General features: G+C 42.2%; 1 protein-coding gene across 3 annotated transcripts; it reads right to left on the bottom strand.

Annotated features, from left to right (window-relative positions):
* Window positions 1–869: 869 nt before the first annotated feature.
* On the bottom strand, window positions 870–17825 carry si:dkeyp-121d4.3 (uncharacterized). Of its 3 annotated transcripts, XR_004822650.2 has the most exons (19): window positions 17141–17825; window positions 16950–16982; window positions 16654–16826; window positions 16445–16490; window positions 16226–16351; window positions 15989–16093; window positions 15578–15796; window positions 14746–14883; window positions 14436–14543; window positions 14201–14314; window positions 13878–14084; window positions 13548–13688; window positions 10753–10857; window positions 10544–10632; window positions 8741–9422; window positions 6659–8497; window positions 6220–6289; window positions 4948–5066; window positions 4711–4860 (listed from the first exon to the last, which is right to left on the bottom strand). XR_004822650.2 is itself a non-coding variant. In XM_035754098.2 (18 exons), exons 1-18 carry the CDS (start codon window positions 17594–17596, stop codon window positions 1005–1007), a joined length of 4659 nt encoding a protein of 1552 aa, XP_035609991.1. In that variant the 5' UTR covers window positions 17597–17825; the 3' UTR covers window positions 870–1004. The 3 variants fall into 3 exon arrangements, 2 of the variants coding, with proteins under 2 accessions (XP_035609991.1, XP_035609990.1); XM_035754098.2 differs by lacking the exons at window positions 4711–4860; window positions 4948–5066 and adding an exon at window positions 870–1012; XM_035754097.2 differs by lacking the exon at window positions 4948–5066 and having other exon boundaries at window positions 3930–4860; window positions 17141–17824.
* Window positions 17826–23642: the final 5817 nt, after the last annotated feature.

Consider the following 23642-nt stretch of genomic DNA (forward strand, 5'->3'; position numbering starts at 1 on the left):
CGACCCGGCTATAACTCTGTGGACATAAAATAAGACAGTGAGAGCACCTCCAGGTTTTCCGTATCTGGGGGGGACTGGAACTGTCTGCTAAGTGGTAATACACTATGGTGAGACTTCAGGAGTTAAGCCAGATATAGTGTGTCATGTATGTGCGCTAGTGGGTTGGAATGAACTTTAGAAGTAGCTTTTTCCTTGTCGGAGAGTAGGAGGAGCCTTCGAGACGCTATGACCAAATGTGTGGTATATAAACCAATGTACATTGTATTATGACCAGCGCTCTCGAGAATAAATGCTATTGGCTAATTTTGGTAGATTGGTCTCTGTCCATTTTATGCAAATAAGGATCTTACAAATTCTTAGAAACAGACAGTGATTTAAATTGAATTGGTTAATGAACACATATAGGAATTGTTAAATTCCTTTAACAACCACTCAAAAGTTTACACACCTACTCATTCTTTATTTTTACTATTTTCTACATTGTAGAATAATAGTGAAGACAAACTATGAAATAACACACAGGGAATCATGGAGTAACCAAGAAAGTGTTAAACCCTTCAAAGTAGCAACCCTTTGACTTTAACCTTTATCATACTCATTAACGAGGCAAGTCAGTTCAGAACAAATTCTTATTCACATTGATGACCTACACCGGCCAAACCCGGACGACGCTGCGCCAATTATTCGCCACCCTATGGGACTCCCAATCATGGCCGGTTGTGCCTGGATTCAAACCAGGGTGTCTGTAGTGAAGCATCTAGCACTGAGATGCAGTGCCTTAGTCCGCTGCGCCACTTCATGATTGCCAAGGAGTTCTTGAAGGAGTTCCAACATATGCTGAGCACTTGTTGGCTGCTTTTCCTTCACTCTGTGGTCCAACTCATCCCAAACCATCTCAACTGGGTTGAGGTTGGGTGATTGTGGAGGCCAGGTCATATGATGCAGCACTCCATCACTCTCCTTCTTGGTCAAATAGTCCTTACACAGCCTGGAGGTGTGTTGGGTCATTGTCCTGTTGAAAAACAAATGATAGTCCCATTAAGTACAAACTAGATGGGATGGCGTATCACTGCAGAATGTGTGCCTTTAATTCTAAATAAATCACAGTGTCACCAGCAAAGCACCCCACACAATCATCTCCTCATTGCTTCACAGTGGGAACCACATATGCAGAGATCATCCGTTCACCTACTCTGCGCCTCACAAAGACACGGTGGTTTAAGCAAAAATCTCTAATTTGGCCCAATCAAGTCTCTTATTATTATTGGTGTCCTTTAGTAGTTGTTTCTTTGCAGCAATCGACCATGAAGGCCTAATTCACCCAGTCTCCTCTGAACAGTTGATGTTGAGATGTGTCTGTTACTGCATTTATTTGGGCTGCAATTTCTGAGGCTGGTTACTCTAATGAACTTATCCTCTGCAGCAGAGGTAACTCTGAGTATTTCTTTCCTGTGGCGGTCCTCATGACAGCCAGTTTCATCATAGCACTTGATGGTTTTTGCGACGACACGTGAAGAAACTTTCAAAGCTTGAAATTTTCCGGATTGACTGAACTTCATGTCTTAAAGTAATGATGGACTGTCGTTTCTCTTTGCTTATTTGAGCTGTTCTTGCCATATTATGGACTTGTTTTTTTAAAACCAAATAGGGATATCTTCTGTATACCACCCCTACCTTGTCACAACACAACTGATTGGCTCAAACACATTAAGGAGGAAAGAAATTCCACAAATTAACTTTTAGCAAGACACACCTGTTAACTGAAAGGGATTCCAGGTGACTACCTCTTGAAGCTGGTTGAGAGAATACCAAGTGTGCAAAGCTGTCATCAAAGCAAAGGGTGGCTACTTTGAAGAATCTCAAAAATAAAATATATTTGGCATCAAACCATGTGTTTGATACCATTCCACCAATTCTGCTACAGCCATTACCACAACAAGCCTGTCCTCCCCAATTAAAGTGCCACCAACCTCCTGTGATGTGAACGCAGCATAACATATGAGGCGAAGCAACGTAACAACCAATGGTTGCGTGCCACGTCATCGACTATCATCGACTGACAAATTGCTATATAACCCTGGTCCCCCAACAGTACACATTGTTATTGTAGCCCTGTACAAACACACCTCATTCAGCTCATCGAGGGCTTGATGATTAGTTGACCATTTTATATCAGGTGTGCTTGTCCAGGGTTACAATGAAAATGTGCACTGCTAGGGGTCCTCGAGGACCAGGATTAGGAAACACTGGTTTAGCTGGTACTTTAAATACCTATCCAGGTGTAGTAAGATGTGTCAGGCGTCAGCAACATCTCAGCATAGGAACGCATCTCTGTGATTAGCGGATACAGAAAATACCCATCCAGGCTTTGTAATATCTGGCATGCTGCAGTAACACCTGGGTAGAGGAACGCGCCTCGAGTCTGTGAAGGCTTAACATTTCTGAAAGCACTGGTTTTGAGTTGTCTTTTGTGTAATCATCAGCTTACTTTTGTCTGCCTAGTTGAATTCAGACGAGCAGCTTTAGCCATGTCCATTTAAATTGCAATTCATTTGAGTTATGTTCAACAATTTATTAGCATGGCTATACTGAACATGTGTGTTACATCAAAAGCTTGGGTGTAAGTAGTGCATACCAATATGGTATACATTTTGGTAGCCTTTCAATCTAATATAAATTATAGACACAAGTCATATCTTCATAATAGGCTGGTGTTTGTCATACCATAATGATATTTTAAGAGTGAAAAGATAGGAATACCAGTAAGTTTAGTAACAATCCTTATGGCAGCGGTGTACATTTATTTTTAAGAAACATTTCAAACAGAGACTATCCACAAAAAACACACCCCGGTCAAACTTTTTTTTCTCTACAGTTCTGAAAGTGGATGCATTTTCATTATTCTTGACACTCTGTCCGCTACGTCTCTTTCCTCTCAACAAGCACACAATGTCATATGTCACAACATGCACACCTCAATGTCACCTATGGTACAGACTTTTATATTTTGATAAAATGAATACAAAAACACAATACACTTAACAAAATAATGGTGACATAACTACAAAATATGATACTACAATATGGTACACTGTACATTAACACTTGATTTCACAGATCTTTTATTAATGATGCAGAATGCTGTATCATTTCCAAAATGTCTCAAATGTAAAAATGTACTTCATGTTTGCTCTTGTTGGATGTTCAAAACCTAGTCCTGAGGTCATCCTAGGAATAGAGTAAAGAGACTCCTGGATAGATTGGAGGAAAAAGCATACCGCTGGTCAGCCACAGGCAACCTAACAGCTTGGAAGCAGTGGGGGAAAAAACTCAAATGGACAAGTTAGAAATAAAAGGAATTCTAATACATAAGAGAACCTTGGAGTGGCCAATAATCTGCTAGCTAACTACTACACTAGAAAAGCTTTAGCAGCAGTGTACAAATAAACCTTGTTTACGTGTAGAATTTCTGTTGGACGTGTACACTTTGGACAATAACATCTTCTTCAGAAATGAACTTAGAAATCGAGTGAGTATATGTTTAGACAAGACAGAGACTATGTAAGAACTTCCACTAAACTGAAGACTTTTCCTTAGTTCTCTGGTATCCTTTTGGCACACTTTCACCAACATAATTTACAGGCACTACCAAGTAAGAGGCATTCAAGCAGCAGTTTCATATTTGTTTTATTTTATTTTACCTTTATTTAACTAGGCAAGTCAGTTAAGAACAAATTCTTATTTTCAATGACAGCCTAGGAACAGTGGGTTAACTCCTTGTTCAGGGGCAGAACGACAGATTTGTACCTTGTCAGCTCGGGAGTTTGAACTTTTAACCTTCCGGTTACTAGTCCAACACTCTAACCACTAGGCTACCCTACCTATCCTCAAAGGATTTGGAGCAGAATGAAAATGCCAGGAACACGATATTTCCCAATTGTGTAGTTTATTTTTTGGGGGTCAACAAAATGTATACAATAAGTAAAAGCCTGACACTTAGTGGATAAACAGAACATGCTAATCATCAATATGCTAAAACTAAAAAAAGTAAGATTACATTCAGCATTTAATCAAACTGGATACACCGATAACAGAATGTATTATTTGCAATGAAGTTACATTACATCTAAATCAACCCTTAGGATGGTATCCAGCACAGAGAGGAAACGATTACAATAGAGATATGAAAATACCCCCACCCTAAAAAAAAACATTAATTGGTCATTTCTTAAGTAATCTCAGGAATATTGTTTGCCTCGGTCTCCCACTTCTCCAAAAAGTCCTGCAGGTTCAAGTTGAAAGTATCAATACCTTTACCAGACAGATGAACCCCATCTGGCCTGTACAGGCCTGCGTCTGAGCAACACGTGATGTTTTCGTGGGTCAGAGCAGTGCCACCTAGCTCCGCGATGATGGCATGAACTCTTCTGTTGATGGCAGCCCTAAAATTGTCCACTGCTTCGCTGTCCTCCGTTTGCCTCCACGACATCCGGGGCAAGATGTCGGACCAGACCAACCGGCATTGTGGGAAAATGCTCCTCACGGAGGTCAGGTCCTTCTTCACAGATGACATAAGGGCCTCAGGGCTTTGGGTACCCAGATCGTTACCACCCAGGTGCAGGATGACCACGTCCGGTTTGGGCCACTTGATCTTCAGCTGGTCTAACTGGGGAAGCAGCTGGGCCCACGTCATGCCCTGTGTGCCCTTCCACCACACCCTCACACTGCTGGGGTCCATGCCCAACTGCATGCCAATCTCAGGCGACTTGGCCCTCATCTCTGCCCAATATACAAGTGAGTGTCCACAGATCCACACGTTCCTAGGCTCAGTGTTGGCATAGGTAACTTTGGGAACTTTTCCTGTAAAAATGCAATAATGAGACAGGGTAAATGTATGGGTTAGCTTCACAGGGGCTCTGCTAGGTTGACGTTACTGCGAGGATTGACCTGTGCTCCAGCTCTTGGGTCTCTGCAGGCTGGCTGTTTTTCTTCCACCTTTGGCCCAGAACTGACGGAGCTGACACTCAAGACTACGTCCTCCAGCAGTTAGTTAACTTAGTCTCGTGCTATAACAGAACTCTCCTAATGAACTGAGGTATGAGAAACATTTGACACTAAAGACACCTTACACACTAACTGACCTAGCTTGATCTTGTGTGTGTAGTACTACCAGACCATTGTGCAGGCCCTAGCTAGTCGTCAGATTGACAACGTTTATCCCTGTTTTGGAGTGAAAACAACACTAAAAAGCCCCCCATTCAAGTAAAATTCTCCTAGCAGTAGAGATTCCCTAATCAAGAAACGTACAGTAATTCTAAAAAAAGTCCTAAAAGTATTGAAGTATTGTACTACACAAACAAAAATACAATTCAACAGCTGAAGACCTATTGATGCAAAGTCTGCTAAAATACTTACCTTCAGCTATTGGAGAAAACATTACATGTTAAAGCTAGCTAACATGAATATCTGTATTGAGAGCAACTCCTGTCCAGATTAAAGGAACATGGGAGTCTATGTCAGTCTATTGTTTCTGTTATTATTAGTTTGTCTGTGCAAAAGCACTTGAAGACCACCATGTTCATAAATTGTATTGCACGAACAGAGGGCAATACATGTTTTCATCAGAATATTGTATTGCATGCACAGTGGAAGATAAATATAGATGTAAATGCTTCTATATGAGCATAAACCAATGGGCACTTTCTTACTAGGACATACTTGTCTTAAAATTGTGTAATGCAAGCACCAAACTGGTCAATTGTTACAAGGCCAGGGCTTTCAAAGCAAATAAACAGGCATTAATGTGGTCTTCCAAGACACAAGGCTATGCTTTGTGAAGCAATGTGGTAGACATTAAATAAAATGTTACTTAAACTTTCTGAGCGAGACCAAGCCCTAACACAATAATAAAAATGTAATATTTACGTTACAGAAAATATCATAGCTAAAGCAATCTAAGATATCACTTAAACCTGATTAACTATGGCTGTAATAAGAGCAAGTAAAACTGAAGTGAAGACTCAAACCTACCTATATTTCCTCCATATTCGCCTCTTGACACCTATGGTATCATCTCATCCTATACTTTAAATTTGTGTTGAGTGCCAGGTATGTACAGCTCTTGACTTGTTCTGGCATCACCTAATCTTAACCTAAGCTACAATTTGTGGCTGGCCATATTGCTACGTTTCAACCTTACTCTAAGGGGTTATCTGGTACCTGTTGTGTTTATCCTAGTGTTCTTCCTCTCCTGATTCTTCTGTCTCATCCGCAGGTTAAACTGCTCCAGCTACAAAACAGTGACAAATTGAGACACACACACAGTCTATCCCATGTAAATACAGTCAACTCCTAAATTAAGCAGATTGGGACTGACTTGCCAGCGTGCACTAAAACCAGAACATATCAGAAGCAATTGAATAGAATTGGGACTACAAAAATTCTGTACACACTGCACTTTTCCCAAGAGTACTTATGTTGTGTGTAATTGTAAATTCCTGATAACTGCCCTATACTGTAGGCCTATACTGTAATTCAAATGTAAACAACACCAAGGATTGAAGGTGTGGCTTGTAAATCATACACAAATGTAACACAATCAGACAGGTAAAATGTTTCCTAACTTCAACACACAGAATTTAAAAAAAACACAACATACCCTTTTCTTCTGTTTGGCCTTGATATCGTCTTCTGTCACTGGTGGACCCCGAGTCTCTGCTGATTGAGGGGGAGGAGAGGGCTTTCCATCTGCAGAATCAGGGCTTTGTGTTTTGATCTGGAGAGGTATGGTGATATTTTGTCTTGGTGAATCCTGCTGTGCACCAGACACACTTTTGACTCTTTCAATCACCTTGAGGCATCTAGACTGGTTGGTGACTTGGAGGATTTGACTCAAGACATCCCTTGTAGGATTTGATATAGTCACTTGATTCAATATATTTAATTGTTGTGTGAACTGAGTCTTCGCAAACGATATCATGGGGGAACTAGGCTGCCCATAATAAGTGGAGGAGGGCAAGGCAGTGAGTAGGTCAAGGGATTGTCCCATAGGTGAAGTAAAAGTATACACCCCGGCTGCTTGTTGACCAACTGGAACATCAGGCGTGTTTGTCATGGATGAAACTGGGGAAATCTGTTCGGGGGGACCTGAGGAACCGGTTGGCAGTGATGAGAGATAGTTGGTACTACATCCCTTGCTATGCCAACTCTTAGGCGCGATGGGCTGGGTCTTCTCAGGACAGTTCCACAGTGTGGTGGAATAGGAGGTGCCAGGCTGTGAGGAGGGGGTGGGGGGTAAGACGCTCACTGTCCTGGTGAGGCTCTGCATCTGCCTGGCCCTCTCTAAGGCCGCCTCCTCTTCCGGGTCAAGGAAACCTCCATATTCCGAGGTGTCTTGGGGGCTGAGGTACACCTTCCGCTGGGAAGACCTGAATGGCGAGGCTGACCGGAAGTGTTTGGAATCAGAGTCGTCGGTGGTGCAGTGCCGATCTCCCCGCCTAGATGAGTGCTCCGTCTCTCTCTCTGAGGATGAGTGTTTGGATGACTTTGTCCCGTAGAGGCGCTCCTGGGTCCTGTCTGCCAGCTTGGTGACCTCTGAGGTTTCCAGATTCAAGCCGATGGCCTGGAGCAGGCTCTTGATCTTGCCGAAGTGCTGCGTCTTTTCCCGACTTTCCTGCTCCCTGGTCTCCTCCACCGGGACTCTGGCTGAGCAGGACCTCTTGTTATCCCTGTACCTGTCTGACCGCCCAGGTATCTCACAGTGCTCTTTCTCAGTCGCTGCAGGGGCTTTACCCCCATAGAGGAAGTCCTCTTCTTCCACACGTTCAGATTCTCTCAATAGCTGGCTGTGGGACATCATTCCAAGAATTCCGGGAAAGCCACCACCTTCCTGGATTGCTCTCTCGTGAGGCAGCAGCCGGTCTTCATTTCTGGAGTTATCATAGTCGTCAGAGTTCTTCACTCTCTCCCCGATGATACCCCTGCGTGGGCACTCTGGCTCTTCCTCTGTACAGGGCTCATCTCTGTACTGATCTTCATCCCCACGGTCAAGCAACTCGCAATAAGGCTTTTGAAGTATGGAACTATCTTCCTGAATACCAGCAATCTCCTCTTGAGACTCCTTGACCATAGCTGACAGCAGACCGGCATCCACACCTTTGTTGAGGGTGTTGAGGAAACGGGCGAGCTGGGTGTTCAGGTTAGAGTTCTTTTCCTGAGACTCTCGAATGGGAGGTCGATTTGAAGAATAAGGGTCAAGAGGTGTTTGGCGAACTGGAGAAGGTTGCGACAGGTGCTCTCTAGAAGTCTCATATGGATCATACTTGGCAGATAAGTCAGGAACAGGATGCCCAGCAAGTGAACATTCATAATAGGACTTCTGACTGGATGTTTGGGTGTAGGGTGGTTGGGCAGAGTGTGGTTTATAGGGCGTCTCAACGTCATAACCGTATTGTTCCACAAGCCTTTGATCAAGAGGTTGAGCTTTAGGGAGTTCAGTCTGGAGAGAATAAACAAAACATTTATAATTGGACTCCCCCCCCATTTCATACAAATGATTTGATTTCACAAATTGCTCATCAGGCTGATGATTTAATATGTTTATTTTACCAATATATGATAACTAAAAAAAGCACTGGCGCACAGTAGACTATTCTAATGAAATATAACCAGCTCTTAAAAATGATTGAGAGTGAACAAACGATTATCTACATGATTGAAACGTTTAAAAATGACAACTGACCTGCATTGGGAAAAGTGGACCTGCGACATGGTCTGAGCGTTTCTTCAGAATGGACTTGGGTTTGATGTCAGTGGGTGGTTTAGGTTGTGTAGGAAGCTCTGCCATTCCATGATTGTAGTCAAAGCAGGTCTTCTCCATAGGCTTCACTTCTGAGAAGAAATTTGGAACTCCACCATGTTTCTCCATGGCAACTATGGCTCTCTTGCGGTATATCAACTCATTGAGCTCCTCTAGTTCCCTCTTCTTTCTTTCTAGCTCATCATTCATTCTATCTGGAGATCTACTTACTGAGCTTGAACCATTCTTAGAGCTCCTCTGACTACTTCCATCTCGCTCCTTGCTGCGGCTCCTTTTCGAGGAAGTTCTCTTTTTGCTGCCGCTCCTTTGGTTGTAATCTTTTCTCTCCAGACTGTGGCTTCGTCTCCTGTTCCTCTCCCTGTCCCGGCTCCTGCTGCGACTGCGCCTGTACTTGCATCTACCACCCTGCTCTTTACGCTCCCTGCTTGTGCTCCGCCTTTTCTTCACCCGGCCAAACTGGTCTAGGCTGGGGCTCCTGTGTCCGTATCTCCGCTGGCTGCTGTCGGAGTCTTTGCCACCAGATCCAGAGCCAGCAGGTTTTGACCCCAGAATTTTTATGACTGATTTCATCTTGATTGACTTCTCCGAGGCAGGTTTGTCGTTGCTGGTGCACAAAAGAATGAGGGAAATGACTTCGAGCACATCTCTTAACCCTCTGGAGTCTAAGCGGGTGGGGGTGTGGGAGGGGGTGGGGGGGTCCTACTATGCTAACATATGGAATTGTTTATTAAAGGTGGTCAAACCAAGGATAATTTAGCTATTTGATTTGGAGTTTTAGGACCCCTTTAAGGTATCAAAAAAATATATACAAAGAAAATATATAAAAAATTGAATTTGGCCTTACTGCTATTAGCACATGGAAAAACATTATAAGCTTCATACATGGACAAGCAGATAGTCCCCCCTCAAAAAATCTAAAAGGAAGTTTGTTTTGAAGTGTCTATCCTATATCTGTTATTGCTGATTCAAATAATTAAAGCTTTTTTAAAAAGTGCACCCCTCGGGGTCCTGCGGATTGAGTTTGGGAAACACTGATTTCACCCCTTATTTTATGCACTAAACTAACTACATTTATACTTCTTAACTATCTATATACTTCCATTCTTTTTATAAAACTGGTACCTGGCTACCTTCAGACTAGTCTTGTGAGCATCCTAGAGCAAAACAAACGACATAAGTGTTCGTGAGAGACTCACCTTTCCACAGAGGGTTCATATTAGTGTGTAGCCCAAACGGTTCAGACAGAGTCCCGTGACACTTTTGGGGTCGTAGAGCAAAACAGAGAACACCATCGTGTTTGTGAGGCCAAAAAGGAGTCATAATAGTTTGCGGGCCAAACCGTTCGAACGCTACAAACGTTTGTGTGAGAAGACCGATTTTCGGGATGCCTCATGGTCTGACTATCATCGCTCCAGCTCTGCCATCTTTCACTGCTGATGCGGAAGGGCGACATCGGCGGATGCAGTGGATTGAGACGCATCCCAAGCAAAAAACTTCAACTGTGTGGTGGAAACTTCAACTGACAGATTTTGATAGGGATTTTTAAAATTATTATGCTAATTCTATTTCCACAGGGGCGAGGACATCGACTCTAGGGGATACATTTTTAGATTTCAGGGTAGTTGTGGCTGTGCCAACAAATGACATCCAAAATCATCACACAATGATACTTTACCTTGACTTCATGTTGGAACCAATACTACTACTAATTACAATCAAACTCACGTGGGATCATCATCTTTGTTCTCTACTTTGACACCTGTGCCCTTGAAGAGGTCATTTGGGTCTCTCATCAGTTTGATGGTCATCTTCTTCTGTAATAGACAATAATAGGAAATAGACAGTTAAAGACAACATAGACAGCCACGTGTCTATCCCTTAAGTGAATATGACATCCCCCAAAGTCACTGGCCTTTGTTCCATCATAAACCAACCTTTTCTTTTGCCGCCACGCCCCTTAGCTTGGGCACAGTGGTAAGAACACTGTCGATAAGGCGTTTGATCCTAATCGCTTGGTTGCCTCCTTCAGCGGTTTCAAGCTAGGAGAAAATTGAAAGAGTTAAAGAAAAACAAAAAAAATAACAAAAATATGAATAAAACAAAAATGTGAGCAAGACAAAGGAGCTGATCGTGGACTACAGGAAAAGACAGGCCGAACAGGCCCCCATTAACATCAACGGGGCTGTAGTGGAGCAGGTCGAGAGTTTCAAGTTCCTTGGTGTCAAAATCACCAACAAACTATCATGGTCCAAACACACCAAGACAGTCGTGAAGAGGGCAGGAGACTAAAAAGATTTGACATGGGTCCCCAGATCCTCAAAAAGTTATACAGCTGCACCATCGAGAGCATCCTGACCGGTTGCATCATTGCCTGGTATGACAACTGCTCGGCATTCGACTGTAAGGCGCTACACAGCAAGCGGTAGTGGAGTGCCAAGTCTAGGTCCAAAAGGCCCCTTAACAAATTCTACACCCAAACCATAAGACTGCTGAACAATTAATCAAATGGCCACCCCGACTATTTACGTTGACACCCCCCCCCCCTTTGTTTTTACACTGCTGCAACTTGCCGTTTATTATCTATGCATAGTCATCTTACATGTACAAATTACATCGACTAACCTGTACCTCCGCACATTGACTCGGTACCGGTACCCCTGTATATAGCCTCGTTATTGTTATTTTGTGTTACTTTTATTTAGTAAATATGTTCTTAACTCTATTTCTTGAACTGCATTGTTGGTTAATGACTTGTAAGTAAGCATTTCACGGTAAGGTTGTCTTCGGCACAAGTGACAAATAAAATTTGATTTGAAATAGCTAGTTGGATGTACCATGCCTTCAGAAAGTATTCACACCCCTTGACATATTTCACATTTTCTTGTGTTACAAGGTGAGATTAAAATGGATTTAATTGTATTTTTTTATTTATTTTTTACAATCTACATAAAATACTCTAATGTCAGAATGGAAGAAAAATATTGAACATTTGTACAAGACCAATGAAGATTAAAACACTAATATACATTATATATAAAAGTATGTGGAAACCCCTTCAAATTAGTGGATTCTGCTATTTCAGCCACGCCCATTGCTGACAGGTGTATACAATTGAGCATTCAGCCATGCAATCTCCATAGACAAACACTGGCAGAAGAATGGCCTTACTGAAGAGCTCAGTGACTTTCAATGTGGCACTGTTTTTGTAAGTCGCTCTGGATAAGAGCATCTGCTAAATGACTTAAATGTAAATAAGATACCACCTTTCCAACAAGTCAGTTCGTCAAATGTATTCCCTGCTGGAGCTGCCCTGGTCTACTTTAAAGTTTTGTTATTGTGAATTGCAACACTCTCTACAGAGTTCCGAACTGCCTCTAGAAACAACGTCAGCACAACAACTGTTCGTCAGCGCTTCATGAAATGAGTTTCCATGGCCGAGGAGCCACACACAAGCGCAATGTCAAGCGTCGGCTGGAGTGGTGTAACGCTCGCCACCATTGGACTCTGGAGAAGCCATTAAACTGTTTTAAAGTCAACATTGGCCTCATTGTGAAATCCCTGAGCGGTTTCCTTCCTCTCCATCAACTGAATTAGGAAGGACTCTGAACACCTGTATCTTTGTAGTGACTGGGTGTATTAATACACCATCCAAAGAGTAATTAATAACTTCACAATGATCACCATCTACCAATAGGTGCCCTTCTCTGCAAGGTATTGGAAAACCTCCCTGGTCTTCGTAGTTGAATCTGTTTTTGAAATTCACTGCTTGACTGAAGGAACTTACAGATAATTGTATGTGTTTATTTTACCCTTATTTTACCAGGTAAGTTGACTGAGAACACGTTCTCATTTACAGAAACGACCTGGGGAGTAGTTACAGGGGAGAGGAGGGGGGTGAATCAGCCAAGTAAGCTGGGGATGATTAGGTGGCCATGATGGTATAGTATGAAGACCAGATTGGGAATTTAGCCAGGACACCGGGGTTAACACCCCTACTCTTACGATAAGTGCCATGGGATCTTTAGTGACCACAGAGAGTCAGGACACCCGTTTAACTTCCCATCCGAAAGACAGCATCCTACATAGGGCAATGTCCCCAATCACTGCCCTGGGGCATTGGGATATTCTTTTTTTTTTAGAACAGAGGAAAGGGTGCCTTCTACTGGCCCTCCAACATCACTTTGAGCAGCATCTGGTCTCCCATCCAGCGGCTGACCAGGACCAACCCTGCTTAGCTTCAGAAGCAAAACAGCAGTGGAATGCAGGGTGGTATGCAGGGTAGTATGCTGCTGGCAAATTGCACACAAATTAAATGTGTGGGGGACAGAGATGAGGTAGTAATTCAAAAATTATGTTAAAACACTATTACTGCATACAGAATGAGTCCATGTAACTTATTATGAGCCTTTCTAAGCAAATGTTTACTCCTGAAATTATTTAGGCTTACCATAACAAAGGGGTTGAATACTTATTGACTCAAGACATTTCAGCTTTTCATTTATAATTCAATCGTAACATAAAAATAAAAAACATAATTCCACTTTGACATTATGGGGTATTGTGTGTAAGCCAGTGACAAAACATCTCCATTTAATCCATTTTAAATTCAGGCTGTAACACAACAAAATGTGGAACAAGTCAAGGGGTGTGAACACTTACAGAGGGCACTGAATACCAATTGATATTAATTTTGACGTGCCAATCGGATCACAGCACCATGGAGACTCACCGAAATGACACTGAACTTCACCTTCTCCGAGATGTTCAATTTCTTCTCCTCCATGACCTCAGTCAAATGGAAGAACAGCAGCTGGGTGCTCTGATGGCACTTAATGGTCCCAGACAAATCCCCAGCTTGCACCACCTCACCCTAGAGGGGAAAACACTTCACTTAGACATGCTGTGCAAAGAATATTAAAGGCATTTTTTTTATAAAAATTCCATTACATAAAACATCCCACCTTTCTTCAGTGAGTAAAGTTGTCATACATCAAGTGGAAAAACCTAGCCAGACTCCGACTTAATGGCATCCTGTACCACATTCTAAAAGTGATCTTACGGTTCTGCGTTGCTCTGTTGACTCCTCAAACGTCTCTGAGAGAATCTCCACGTTGATGGCACGCTCCTCCTTAGTCTCACGGTTGGTGGAGATGTTAAAGTGAACCTTGTCTCCGTCACACATGGTGGCTTCAGTCAGAACGTCAGCTGCTTCAAACAATAGTTGCTTCTGTGTGCCACCCACCAATGCCTCCAAAAGGCCCTGCTCCTGGAAGGAGAATGAGATAACACATTCTAAAATACATGATTTGACCACCCAAACTTTTCCCAACAAGAACACAACAATAATATTTGATTTGTACATTCTTTCAGTACCACACGTACCTGCTGCTTTTTGGAGACCTTAATGACCGTTCCTGCATGCTGCGCAGCGCTAATGTCCTCAAACACCACAGTCCTCTGGAGCAGCACCTCCTCCACTGGGGCCACTGGCTTCCACTGGAGACACAGTAATAAGGACATTACTGGGTATGTCACAGATGAGAGTACTCCACTCTGAATGACAGGAGATTTTCCACCAGTTGGCACCTATCATAATTTGCACTGAACTGTGCCCCACCTTCTCGTTTCCTGCAGGGTCTTCAACTATCTTCTCCATGGTTTCTTCCAGTGTCACTGAGCACTCTTTCAGCTTCCTTACTCTGATGGCCTTCTCCTTATTTTTGATCTAATGAAAAAACAAATGACATTATGTTAACGTCAAATGTATAAATCAATCAACAAATAATTTCAACAACATTGCTATACTTAGGACCAGAACCTGCACAGAGGGTCCAAACATCACTCCCAGGTACCAACTGATCATCATTCATTGTCAACAAATTCAATTTGCCACTGAATTATGTGGATGGGAAAGACACTATACTCACTGTGACAACTGTAAAGTCCACCTCATCCATAATGGTGAACTCAGTTAGACTCATGTTCTCAGTGGTTTCAAAGGGCAGGTTGTTCTGGTTCGCTGCCATGATGGTACCAGAATCACACTTTACGCTCTTTATAACACCCTGGTGGAGAGTACAAAAAATATATCAACAACTAGCTACAGTAGGGATGGCCAACTCTGGTCCCATAGAGCCGCTATGTGTGCTGTATTTTGTTCCAGCCCAGCTCCAACACACTTGATTTAAAGGGATTCTCTGTTACTTTTGTATACTTTTCAGCCTGTAGCTCTGAAAGTAGCACTTGAACCAAAAGTGGTCCCTGAAAATGGTCTACTACGTCACATATGTGCACCATGTCATTGCACTCGCGCTGCTGTGGGTGCATCACGTCCATCTTGCTAGCTGTCACTCATATGGTGAGAGGCTGAAGCTCATTAGTTGAACTCAAATTTCTAGGGGGCTGGCCCACACGGGGGAAAATGGCACATAACAGCTTCCAACAAAACTGTTTCAAACTAGGGATTTTGCGGCTAATTGAGGTGAGACAGTAATTCTGCTCATAGATTATGCATGTAAGAACTACACAATGACACAGCCAACCCAATGTGGGAGGTTTAAGTACTTTAGTAGTCACCAAAGTACAGGAGCATGTCTTTAAAAAATTGTGGTCTCAATTGAAGATCTTGAATAGATTATTATTTGACTCAGGTGTGGTCATACTGAGCTGAATAAAATGGCGTAGAGCTCATCAGGACCAAAGTTTATGTCAGAATTTGTAACCGAAATGAAGATGTGCCACTCAAGACTTTAGACTCACCACCTCCCTCTTCTCTCCAGTGATCTTAAAAGTCTGTGGTGTCTTTGGCCGAATATTAGTGGCTCTAATTTTTTGGGTAACTATGTCGGTCAACAAGTTGAACATCACATGGTCCCCTTGAAACAGAGTGATGGTGTAGTCCTTCTCCGAGTAAAGCAGTGCTCTTGACATGCCGTCGATGTTGGCCTCAATTTGGCCAGGTTTCGGCTTTGCACCAGGCTGTGTGGGGGCACATAATTATGTTAATACCAACAAGGACATATTTAAATGAGAAGCCAAATACTAGTCATAACAAGCCAAGCATATATTCAAGTTACCTTACAATAAACATCTAGTTATGGCAGTGATTAGAACTTTAATAAAGTTATGACTGAATACTTTCCCCCCCTGTGTGCTACAGAGTTCTATCACCTGCTGCTCCAGGATAACATTGCAGACAAAACCTTCAATAATGGTGGAGTCAATCTCCTCAGTACCCCCTGGAGGTACAGACACACCAGTGGCATACTCCCCGGCCTGGGTTTATTATACAAAGAGGGGGAAAAAAACAAGATGCATTATTTAAAATACAATGAAAACGAATGGTTCACAAACTCCTGAAAATGTCTGTATAACTATATATAGCTAAAAATGTCTAAAGTGACCCACCTTCTCCTTGTAGGCTGTAAAATGCACCCTGACCCCAGGTATCATGTTCTTGGGGACTCCGAGAAAAGCATCAAAAGTGAAGGAATATTTATTGAGATCGTCTCTTTCGATGTAGCCATAAGTTGGCTGTGGGGGGAGAGCAAAACTTGAGAATGCAATGTTTACTAGTGGAGATGAAGAACCTTCCCTTCAAGCAGGCTTCTCAGCTTTTGGACTTACCCCTATGAATGAGATGACCCCCTTGGATCTTCCAGGTGGAGGAGGCCTATGATTTGTAAGTGTTGAGAGGAAAAAATATTTGTGTCATGTATAAGCAGAACTTATACATGACAGCTAATCTCATGTATGGAAGAGCAAACTACTGTATGCAATCAAACACTAATCCAAAGTGATGATGACATCCAAATGGTTGACATAATGATCATTACTTTTCATTGTAGCTCTTTTTCTGTCCTGCTTTTTTGTCCTTCTTTGAGTCTTTGGTCTTCTGTTCATCAGTCTGGGGTGGATCAAGCTGAAGAACCTCAGAGTCCCGGCAGCGTCCCCACACATAAGGAACTACAGTCGTCTCAGTTGGAGGGGAGGCTGTTGTCGGGACGGGCTGTTGTTGGGAAGAGAAACGGAGCCTGTGAGAAGTTGAGGCTCAGCAGAACATACATTTACATTTAACATTTAAAATTGTATCATAGAGATGACAGGACGGGACAGACACAGTGGCACTTACCCACAGTGATGGAGGAACAGCATAAGGGTTGGGCTAAAGGAGGCAGACTTGATATTAGGGATTACTTTAAAAGCATGTTAGGGCCATTTAAACCATGTCATGTTACTATAACACTAAATTAAATTTTTACAAGTTTAACTTAATAATTTACAATATGCACAAGGCACGACAAGTTGTCTTTATAAGATTACCTCGCTTTGCCAGGGTGAAGGAAAGACAGGGTTGTCCACCGGAGGCGGAACCATGGGCGGCATATCTAGGGGAGGAATACCAGGGGGCAGGATACCTGGGGGCATTGGTCTGGGTCCATTGCACATCATCGGATCATATGGTAGGGGCATACCTGGACCATACCCGAATCCTGGTCCATCCATCCGTGGCCCATCTAAACATCCATCCATGGGGTCACCTGGACCCATTGGTCCATAGCCTGGCTCATATCCGTGATAATCAGGTGGCATGGGGCCGTGCATCATTGGATCTCCCATAAAGTTAGCATGTGGACCTGGGCCACCGTGAAAAGGACCAAAAGATCCAGGCGGCCCACACCAACCTGGACCCATGTCAAATGGATCAGGCACCCTTGGGCCCATATCAAATGGAGGTCCATTGCCTTTTCCACGCTTCCGACCACCACCTCGTCCCATTTCGAAAAATTGAACGAAAGCTGCTCTCGAGCTTACGTTAGCAGTAACAACTCTTCAAATGGGGAAGCGAACGTTGAAATGCTGGCTAGATTACCATACTATATACATGTATTCACTATTGCGTATTCACAGTTTGTGGTTTAATAAGTACTATGGTTATATCGCAACGATAACATCCTACGTTAGCGAGCTAGCTAGCTTCATAACCTCATACTAGACATCAGCGAACTTGTTGCGGATATTATGACTATGGAGACGTGACATATATCCGGCGTAGATAGAGCCAAATCAGAGAGGCGAAAGTTTTCCATTAGATAACGCAGTCAAAATGGTTATATGGTAAAGATTTATAAAAACAAAAACGTGATTTTTGGTCTAAATGTTGGGTTAGGCATAAGGCTAGCAGTTTGGTTAAGGTTTGGTTTAAAATCAGATTATAATTAGGTAAATTGTAGAAATGGGCGGGATGTATGGCTTTGTGAACTAGTGACGACCAAAGCGAAGCGAGATGATTTATACCTTTGAGATCCTATTTAATTAATAGAGGGTGCTATGTCAAATAAAACCTCAAAGTTTCAGAATAGCGTGAAAATGGCAACCATAGTACGGAACAATATTCACGTAATAATAAGCAATTCAGCTTCAGTGTAAAAAACAACAACTTGGAGTACGGAAATAATAAAACATGCCGAAAAATAGCTGTGATGTTCAATGAACGTGTAACCAGGTCAAAAGTTCCGACCTACGGTTCGCAATGCTCCCAAGTAGGGAAATGGAGCCTGCGAGAAGAACCCGGTTGCTTCAGTCTATTCGATGTGGGAGATGTGGGGACCCGGTGTCCAAGTACGCTACACGTAGCTATGTTTGTGGAAAACATTTAATCACAACTAAGCCATTTACGTTATTTGGTATAGTTCGTTTGTAACACCTCACTATTGTAACCCAATAGTCTATTTTGTGTTGTTGGTCTTGTTTGGTTTATGTTGCGGTTGAGATGGTAGCTGGCTAGCATTCACTCATGTGGCTGCTCGCGCCATGAAAAGGTGCATGAGGGAAGCCCTATTACGTTTTTCTAAGTAGTGAGGACACGAGAGCAGGCAATGTTGACAAGTAATCTTTATACATGGTTTACTTTGATAAAACGTAATTGACTAAAACAAGCAGACAAAAATAATGTATTTGCTGTGAGCCAATGGGGTAACCTAGAAAACCACAGATTGCGTTACGCGGGCGGGGCCGCGACGTTCTACTTACGGAACGCCATTTGGGTGGGTGACTCGCCTTGCGTGTCAAAAGCTACACGTCAAATAACATTATGGCCAATATTTGCAATCACAATTAAGGCGCGCGTGAAGCCAGCTATGGGTGCGTTCGTAAATTCGCTCTGGCTATCTACTCCGATTTCAGAGCACTTTAGCCTGGATAACATAAACAACCTAACTAGCAGTTAGGACGAGTAAAATGGTCAGAGTGAGGTGTTCTCTCATTTGTGTCTGGAAGAAGCTGGCCAACCGTTAGCTAATTATATTGGGTACTTGACTGCTCGTTGTGAGGTCAGCACGCTCGGATTAACCCTACTATGGAAAGCCAAGAGTTTCAAATCGTCTTGATTTGGACGCTTGTTACGGGCATGGTTACACGCGTTCATGGCACCTGTTCAGTGTGCATTTACAGGTGATTAGAACGCCTGTGTAGTAACGGGCACATCCCATGTGTCTTAAAGTACCACATTGTAGCCCCTCCCATCTCAATTTTTGTGAGTTTGACTTCCGGCCTGTTGCGATACATCGCTTACTCGGGGAGGAGGAGATTATTCTAAATATGGCTCAAATGGTCATTACATTTACAGAATGTAAACGCTACAGCAAGGCGTTGGTGAGAATTGAAACGAATTTTTCCACATAACTACAAAGCTGACGCTGGCTAGCTAGCTTCTTTTCATTGAAATAGCATGGCGAGTTAGCTAGCTAGCAATAGTATTCTGTCAAGCCTGTAACTAACGTTAATGGTTGTGTTAGAGTTGCGTAAATTCGAATCTGGTACCAGGATAAATATAACAACGAGTCACCGATTGTATACTATGTATTTTTTATTTATTTTTACGAAATACAACTTTCGTATATACGGGCTCACTGTAATACCACGCAGGGCAGAACAGAGAACTGGCAAGATGTATGTAAACAGTGTTCTTACACTGTGATAGACATTGTCCCAACCCGCCTGTTGGCCTATCACAGTAGAGGCTGGGCGTGGTTTAAACTTGCCCAGCCAATCGCAGGCGCTCAGGCGGGTCCCTGCCTCGTGGCGCTTCTTGGAGTCCTCCCTCCGTAGATGTATAGATTCCTACTGTTCTGGTATCACCCCTCTAGTTATAACAGTTGCTCAGTTCCTGCTATTGTGTTGTTCAGTATTTTTCCATCTCAGTTAAACCTCGTGATGACCACCCCTCCCTATCACAACTTTGTAAGATACATCAAGTCACACCATGTGCTCAATATTGTTACATACAAACACAAGGACAAAGCATCTGCTGGGCTGTTATCTACAGTTTTGCAACACGCAGGTCACACCATGTTACTCAGTTCTTGTCACACACACAAACATGCAAGTAGCAAGCAGTTGTTTAATCTCATAATGATACTCCAGTGCACAAATGCAGATACCTCACACAACCAACATCAGATAACATGTAATCATATATATGGTAATGGCTATAATGTAAAACACAGAATCCCACAGTTGTTACGTTGTGGAACAGAGCAACATAGTTCTTTGTACTTGTCATTTGGTTGAGACAAACATTAGTTTAGAACATAATTGTTTACTTTGTGTAGATTTGTGTAATTAGTTGGGTTTGCTAGTTAGCAAGCTGAGATGTATTTGCTCAAGTTGGCTAATTTAGCTATTAGCTAATGTTTTAGGAGAACAGGTTAGCCCCCTGCATAATCTAGACCATAAGAGAATGGGGAATAAGGTCTGGCTGTTGCAGTGCCCAGACTAGGGGAGAGCAAACTGCTACAGAGATAAAGGTAAGATCTCTATCTTGACTAGCTATATTTCAAGGTTGAACCAATGCAATATGTATTTTATTGGCTTGCTACGTGAGCTGTTTTTCTGAACATGTCTGATAAAGCTACACCCTTAGAAAAAAAGGTGCAATCTAGAATATAAAGTTATTCAGCTGTCCCCATTGGATAACTTTTTGAAGAACCCTTGTGGGTTCCAGGTAGAACCCTTTCCACAGAGGGTTCTACATTGTTAACCCATTTGTCTAAGAGTGTATCTAGTTGTTCTAATGCAATGTCCATGTTACAGCCACAACATGATGATGTAGTAAAGCATCTGAAGACTTGTGAGGATTAGAAAAGTCTGCTTTGGATTAGCAAGGAAGAACAATCACTAGCTATATCAGATAAACATGTTCAGGTAAAGCAGGGAGCGAGCAAGCTAGTAATAGTAACATTATTATTTGAAACCTCACATGCGCATGTATATGAGATATATTTAAGCAATAAGGCACCTCAGGAGTTTGTGGTATATGGACAATATACCACGGCTAAGGGCTTATGCGCAACGCGGAGTGCCTGGACTGCTTCTTTCTACAACAGACTGCTTCTTTCTACAACACCTTCACCAAATCATACAATGTTTGTTACATCTGAAATAAATACAGAATTATTTTAGTTTATTCTGTTTAATGTTTTTTAATGTAATTTAGCAGGTCTATAGTATAATGTAGTATAATGTATTGTTTTATTAAATATCTATTCAGTCTACTCTATTTTATGTTTGCTAAAATAATGTATGTTTTGTACTGTTACTTTTTACATGCTGAAACAGTCTCATTAGTTTTGAGCTAGATTATGATTGGGGACATGTCTACTACCCTTTTTAAAATGTTGATGAATGAAATTAGCACAGTTACTAATAGTTTGTTGCTACTGTCTGGTGAGGAAGTGGGCAATATGGAATACATTGGAGGAGGAAGGGAGAATTAATGAGAAATCAGAACTTGGAGAATGTCAGGTAATAAGTAGGTACATGTACAGCCTATCAATGACAAACAGTGCAGAGGTAGCCTTAACATTAGATATGTGCATGTTATGTACTGGACAGACGGCTAGACCGCTTTTTTTCAAAACATTGGATTACCGACTTGAGTGGTGACATCTCAGTTTGCACCGCATTTTCACATGGATGTGTAAATATACACTGAACAAAAATATAAATGCAATATGTAAAGTGTCAGTTTCATGAGCTGAAACAAAAGATCCCAAACATTTTCCATAAGCACAAGAAGCTTATTTATCTCAAATGTTGTGCACCCTGGTCCTTCCTCTGCTGACCCTGTAACAGTTTATAAATTCATTTTTAGAAACATTTTAATTCAGCCTTTGTGGTTTGGAAAGTATAGTGACTATTATTGCTTTAATTTATTAATCAAACAAATTGGGTTTTGGAAAAATAGGTACTTTTTGAAAAACTATCCCATCTGGTGGATGGAAAGAGTCATAATTTATACATACACACACACACACACACTTGATACATGGCTTGATACATCAAACAAGGAAAAATTATGGATAGCTAATGAAATGGGGAAAAAAATACCTTAATGAATTATGAAGCCTTTGTGCTTTTTTTTCTTCAATACATAACAAATCAATGTGACGTTAGCTACCAGATAAGTTATTTTCGGCAATTATCCAAAAACTACAAATACGCCATTCCTTACCTGAACAGGTATAATGCACGCATGTAAAAATGCCCATACGCGTTCTAATCACCTGTAAATGCACTCTGAACAGGTGTAAAAATTAATATTATATGTGTTCAAATCGCCTGTAAATAGACACTGGGCAGATGAAAAAAAATCACGCGTACAACAAAAAGAGACATTTCACACTTGGAAAAAGGCAAGTGAAAAATTATAATTACGTGTTCCGGGTAAGACAATTTGAATATTTTGGGCTTGCATATACTCCTGGGCCAGTGTGCTCTGAATGCTCCGAGAGCCGAAACGCTCTGAATTTACAAACGCCCAGAGCGCACTCTGGCACTCCAGATTGAATTTACGAACACACCCATCATCACCAAGAAACTAATAAGTAATGTCAAAGTTTGAAAACATGAGACAGCGTTTTAAATTTTGCCAGCCAAGTACAACCACCTCAGGAGGATCGGGTGGTTCAATGGTAGGATTCATTCTGGTAGGAGCCAGGTCCAGCCATTCAGAACGAGTTTTCCCCACAAAAGGGCTTTATTACAGACAGAATTACTCATCGGTTTCATCAGCTGTTTATTATGTCATTAACACTTAGCTCTATAAGAGCTTGAGGTAGTCACCCCATACAAGTATTTCGGAGTATGGCTAGACGGTACACTTTCTTTCTCAGCACATATCTAAGCTGCAGGCTAAAGTTAAATGTAGACTTGGTTTCCTCTATCATCTCTCCTCTTTCACCCCAGCTGCCAAACTAACCCTGATTCAGATGACCATCCTACCCATGCTAGATTACGGAGACGTATTTTATCGATCAGAAGGTAAGGGTGCTTTCGAGCGGCTTGATGTTCTTTACCATTCGGCCATCAGATTTGCCACCAATGCGCCTTATAGGACACATCACTGCACTCTATACTCCTCTGTATATCTCTGTATATCCGTTTCAAGACCCACTGGTTGATGCTTATTTATAAAGCCCTCATAGGCCTCACTCCCCCCCATCTGAGATATCTACTGCAGCCCTCATCCTCAAAGCCCACACATCCCTGGGTCGCTCGTCTTTTCAGGTCGCTGCAGCTAGCGACTGGAACGAGCTGCAACAAACACTCAAACTGGACAGTTTTTATCTCCATCTCTTCATTGAAAGACTCAATCATGGACACTTACTGACAGTTGTGGCTGCTTCGTGTGATGTATTGTTGTCTACCGTGCTCATTGTGCTGTTGTCTGTGCCCAATAAAGTTTGTACTATGTTTTGTTTTGATACCATGTTGTGTTCTACCATGCAATGTTGTCTTAGGTCGTGATGTGTGTTTTGTGCTA

The sequence above is a fragment of the Oncorhynchus keta genome, chromosome 36, assembly GCF_023373465.1.
Source record: "Oncorhynchus keta strain PuntledgeMale-10-30-2019 chromosome 36, Oket_V2, whole genome shotgun sequence".
NCBI lineage: Eukaryota > Metazoa > Chordata > Actinopteri > Salmoniformes > Salmonidae > Oncorhynchus > Oncorhynchus keta.

Bases quoted from the DNA above. Each gene is read 5' to 3' on its own strand.
- si:dkeyp-121d4.3 (XM_035754097.2), bottom strand. From the start codon at position 17,596: ATGGGACGAGGTGGTGGTCGGAAGCGTGGAAAAGGCAATGGACCTCCA. The intron at 16,094-16,225 runs GTGGGTCACTTT...TAATAAACCCAG, and splicing joins TTACAGCCTACAAGGAGAAG to GCCGGGGAGTATGCCACTGG. The intron at 14,884-15,577 runs GTGAGTCTAAAG...ACTCTCCACCAG, and splicing joins CTGGAGAGAAGAGGGAGGTG to GGTGTTATAAAGAGCGTAAA.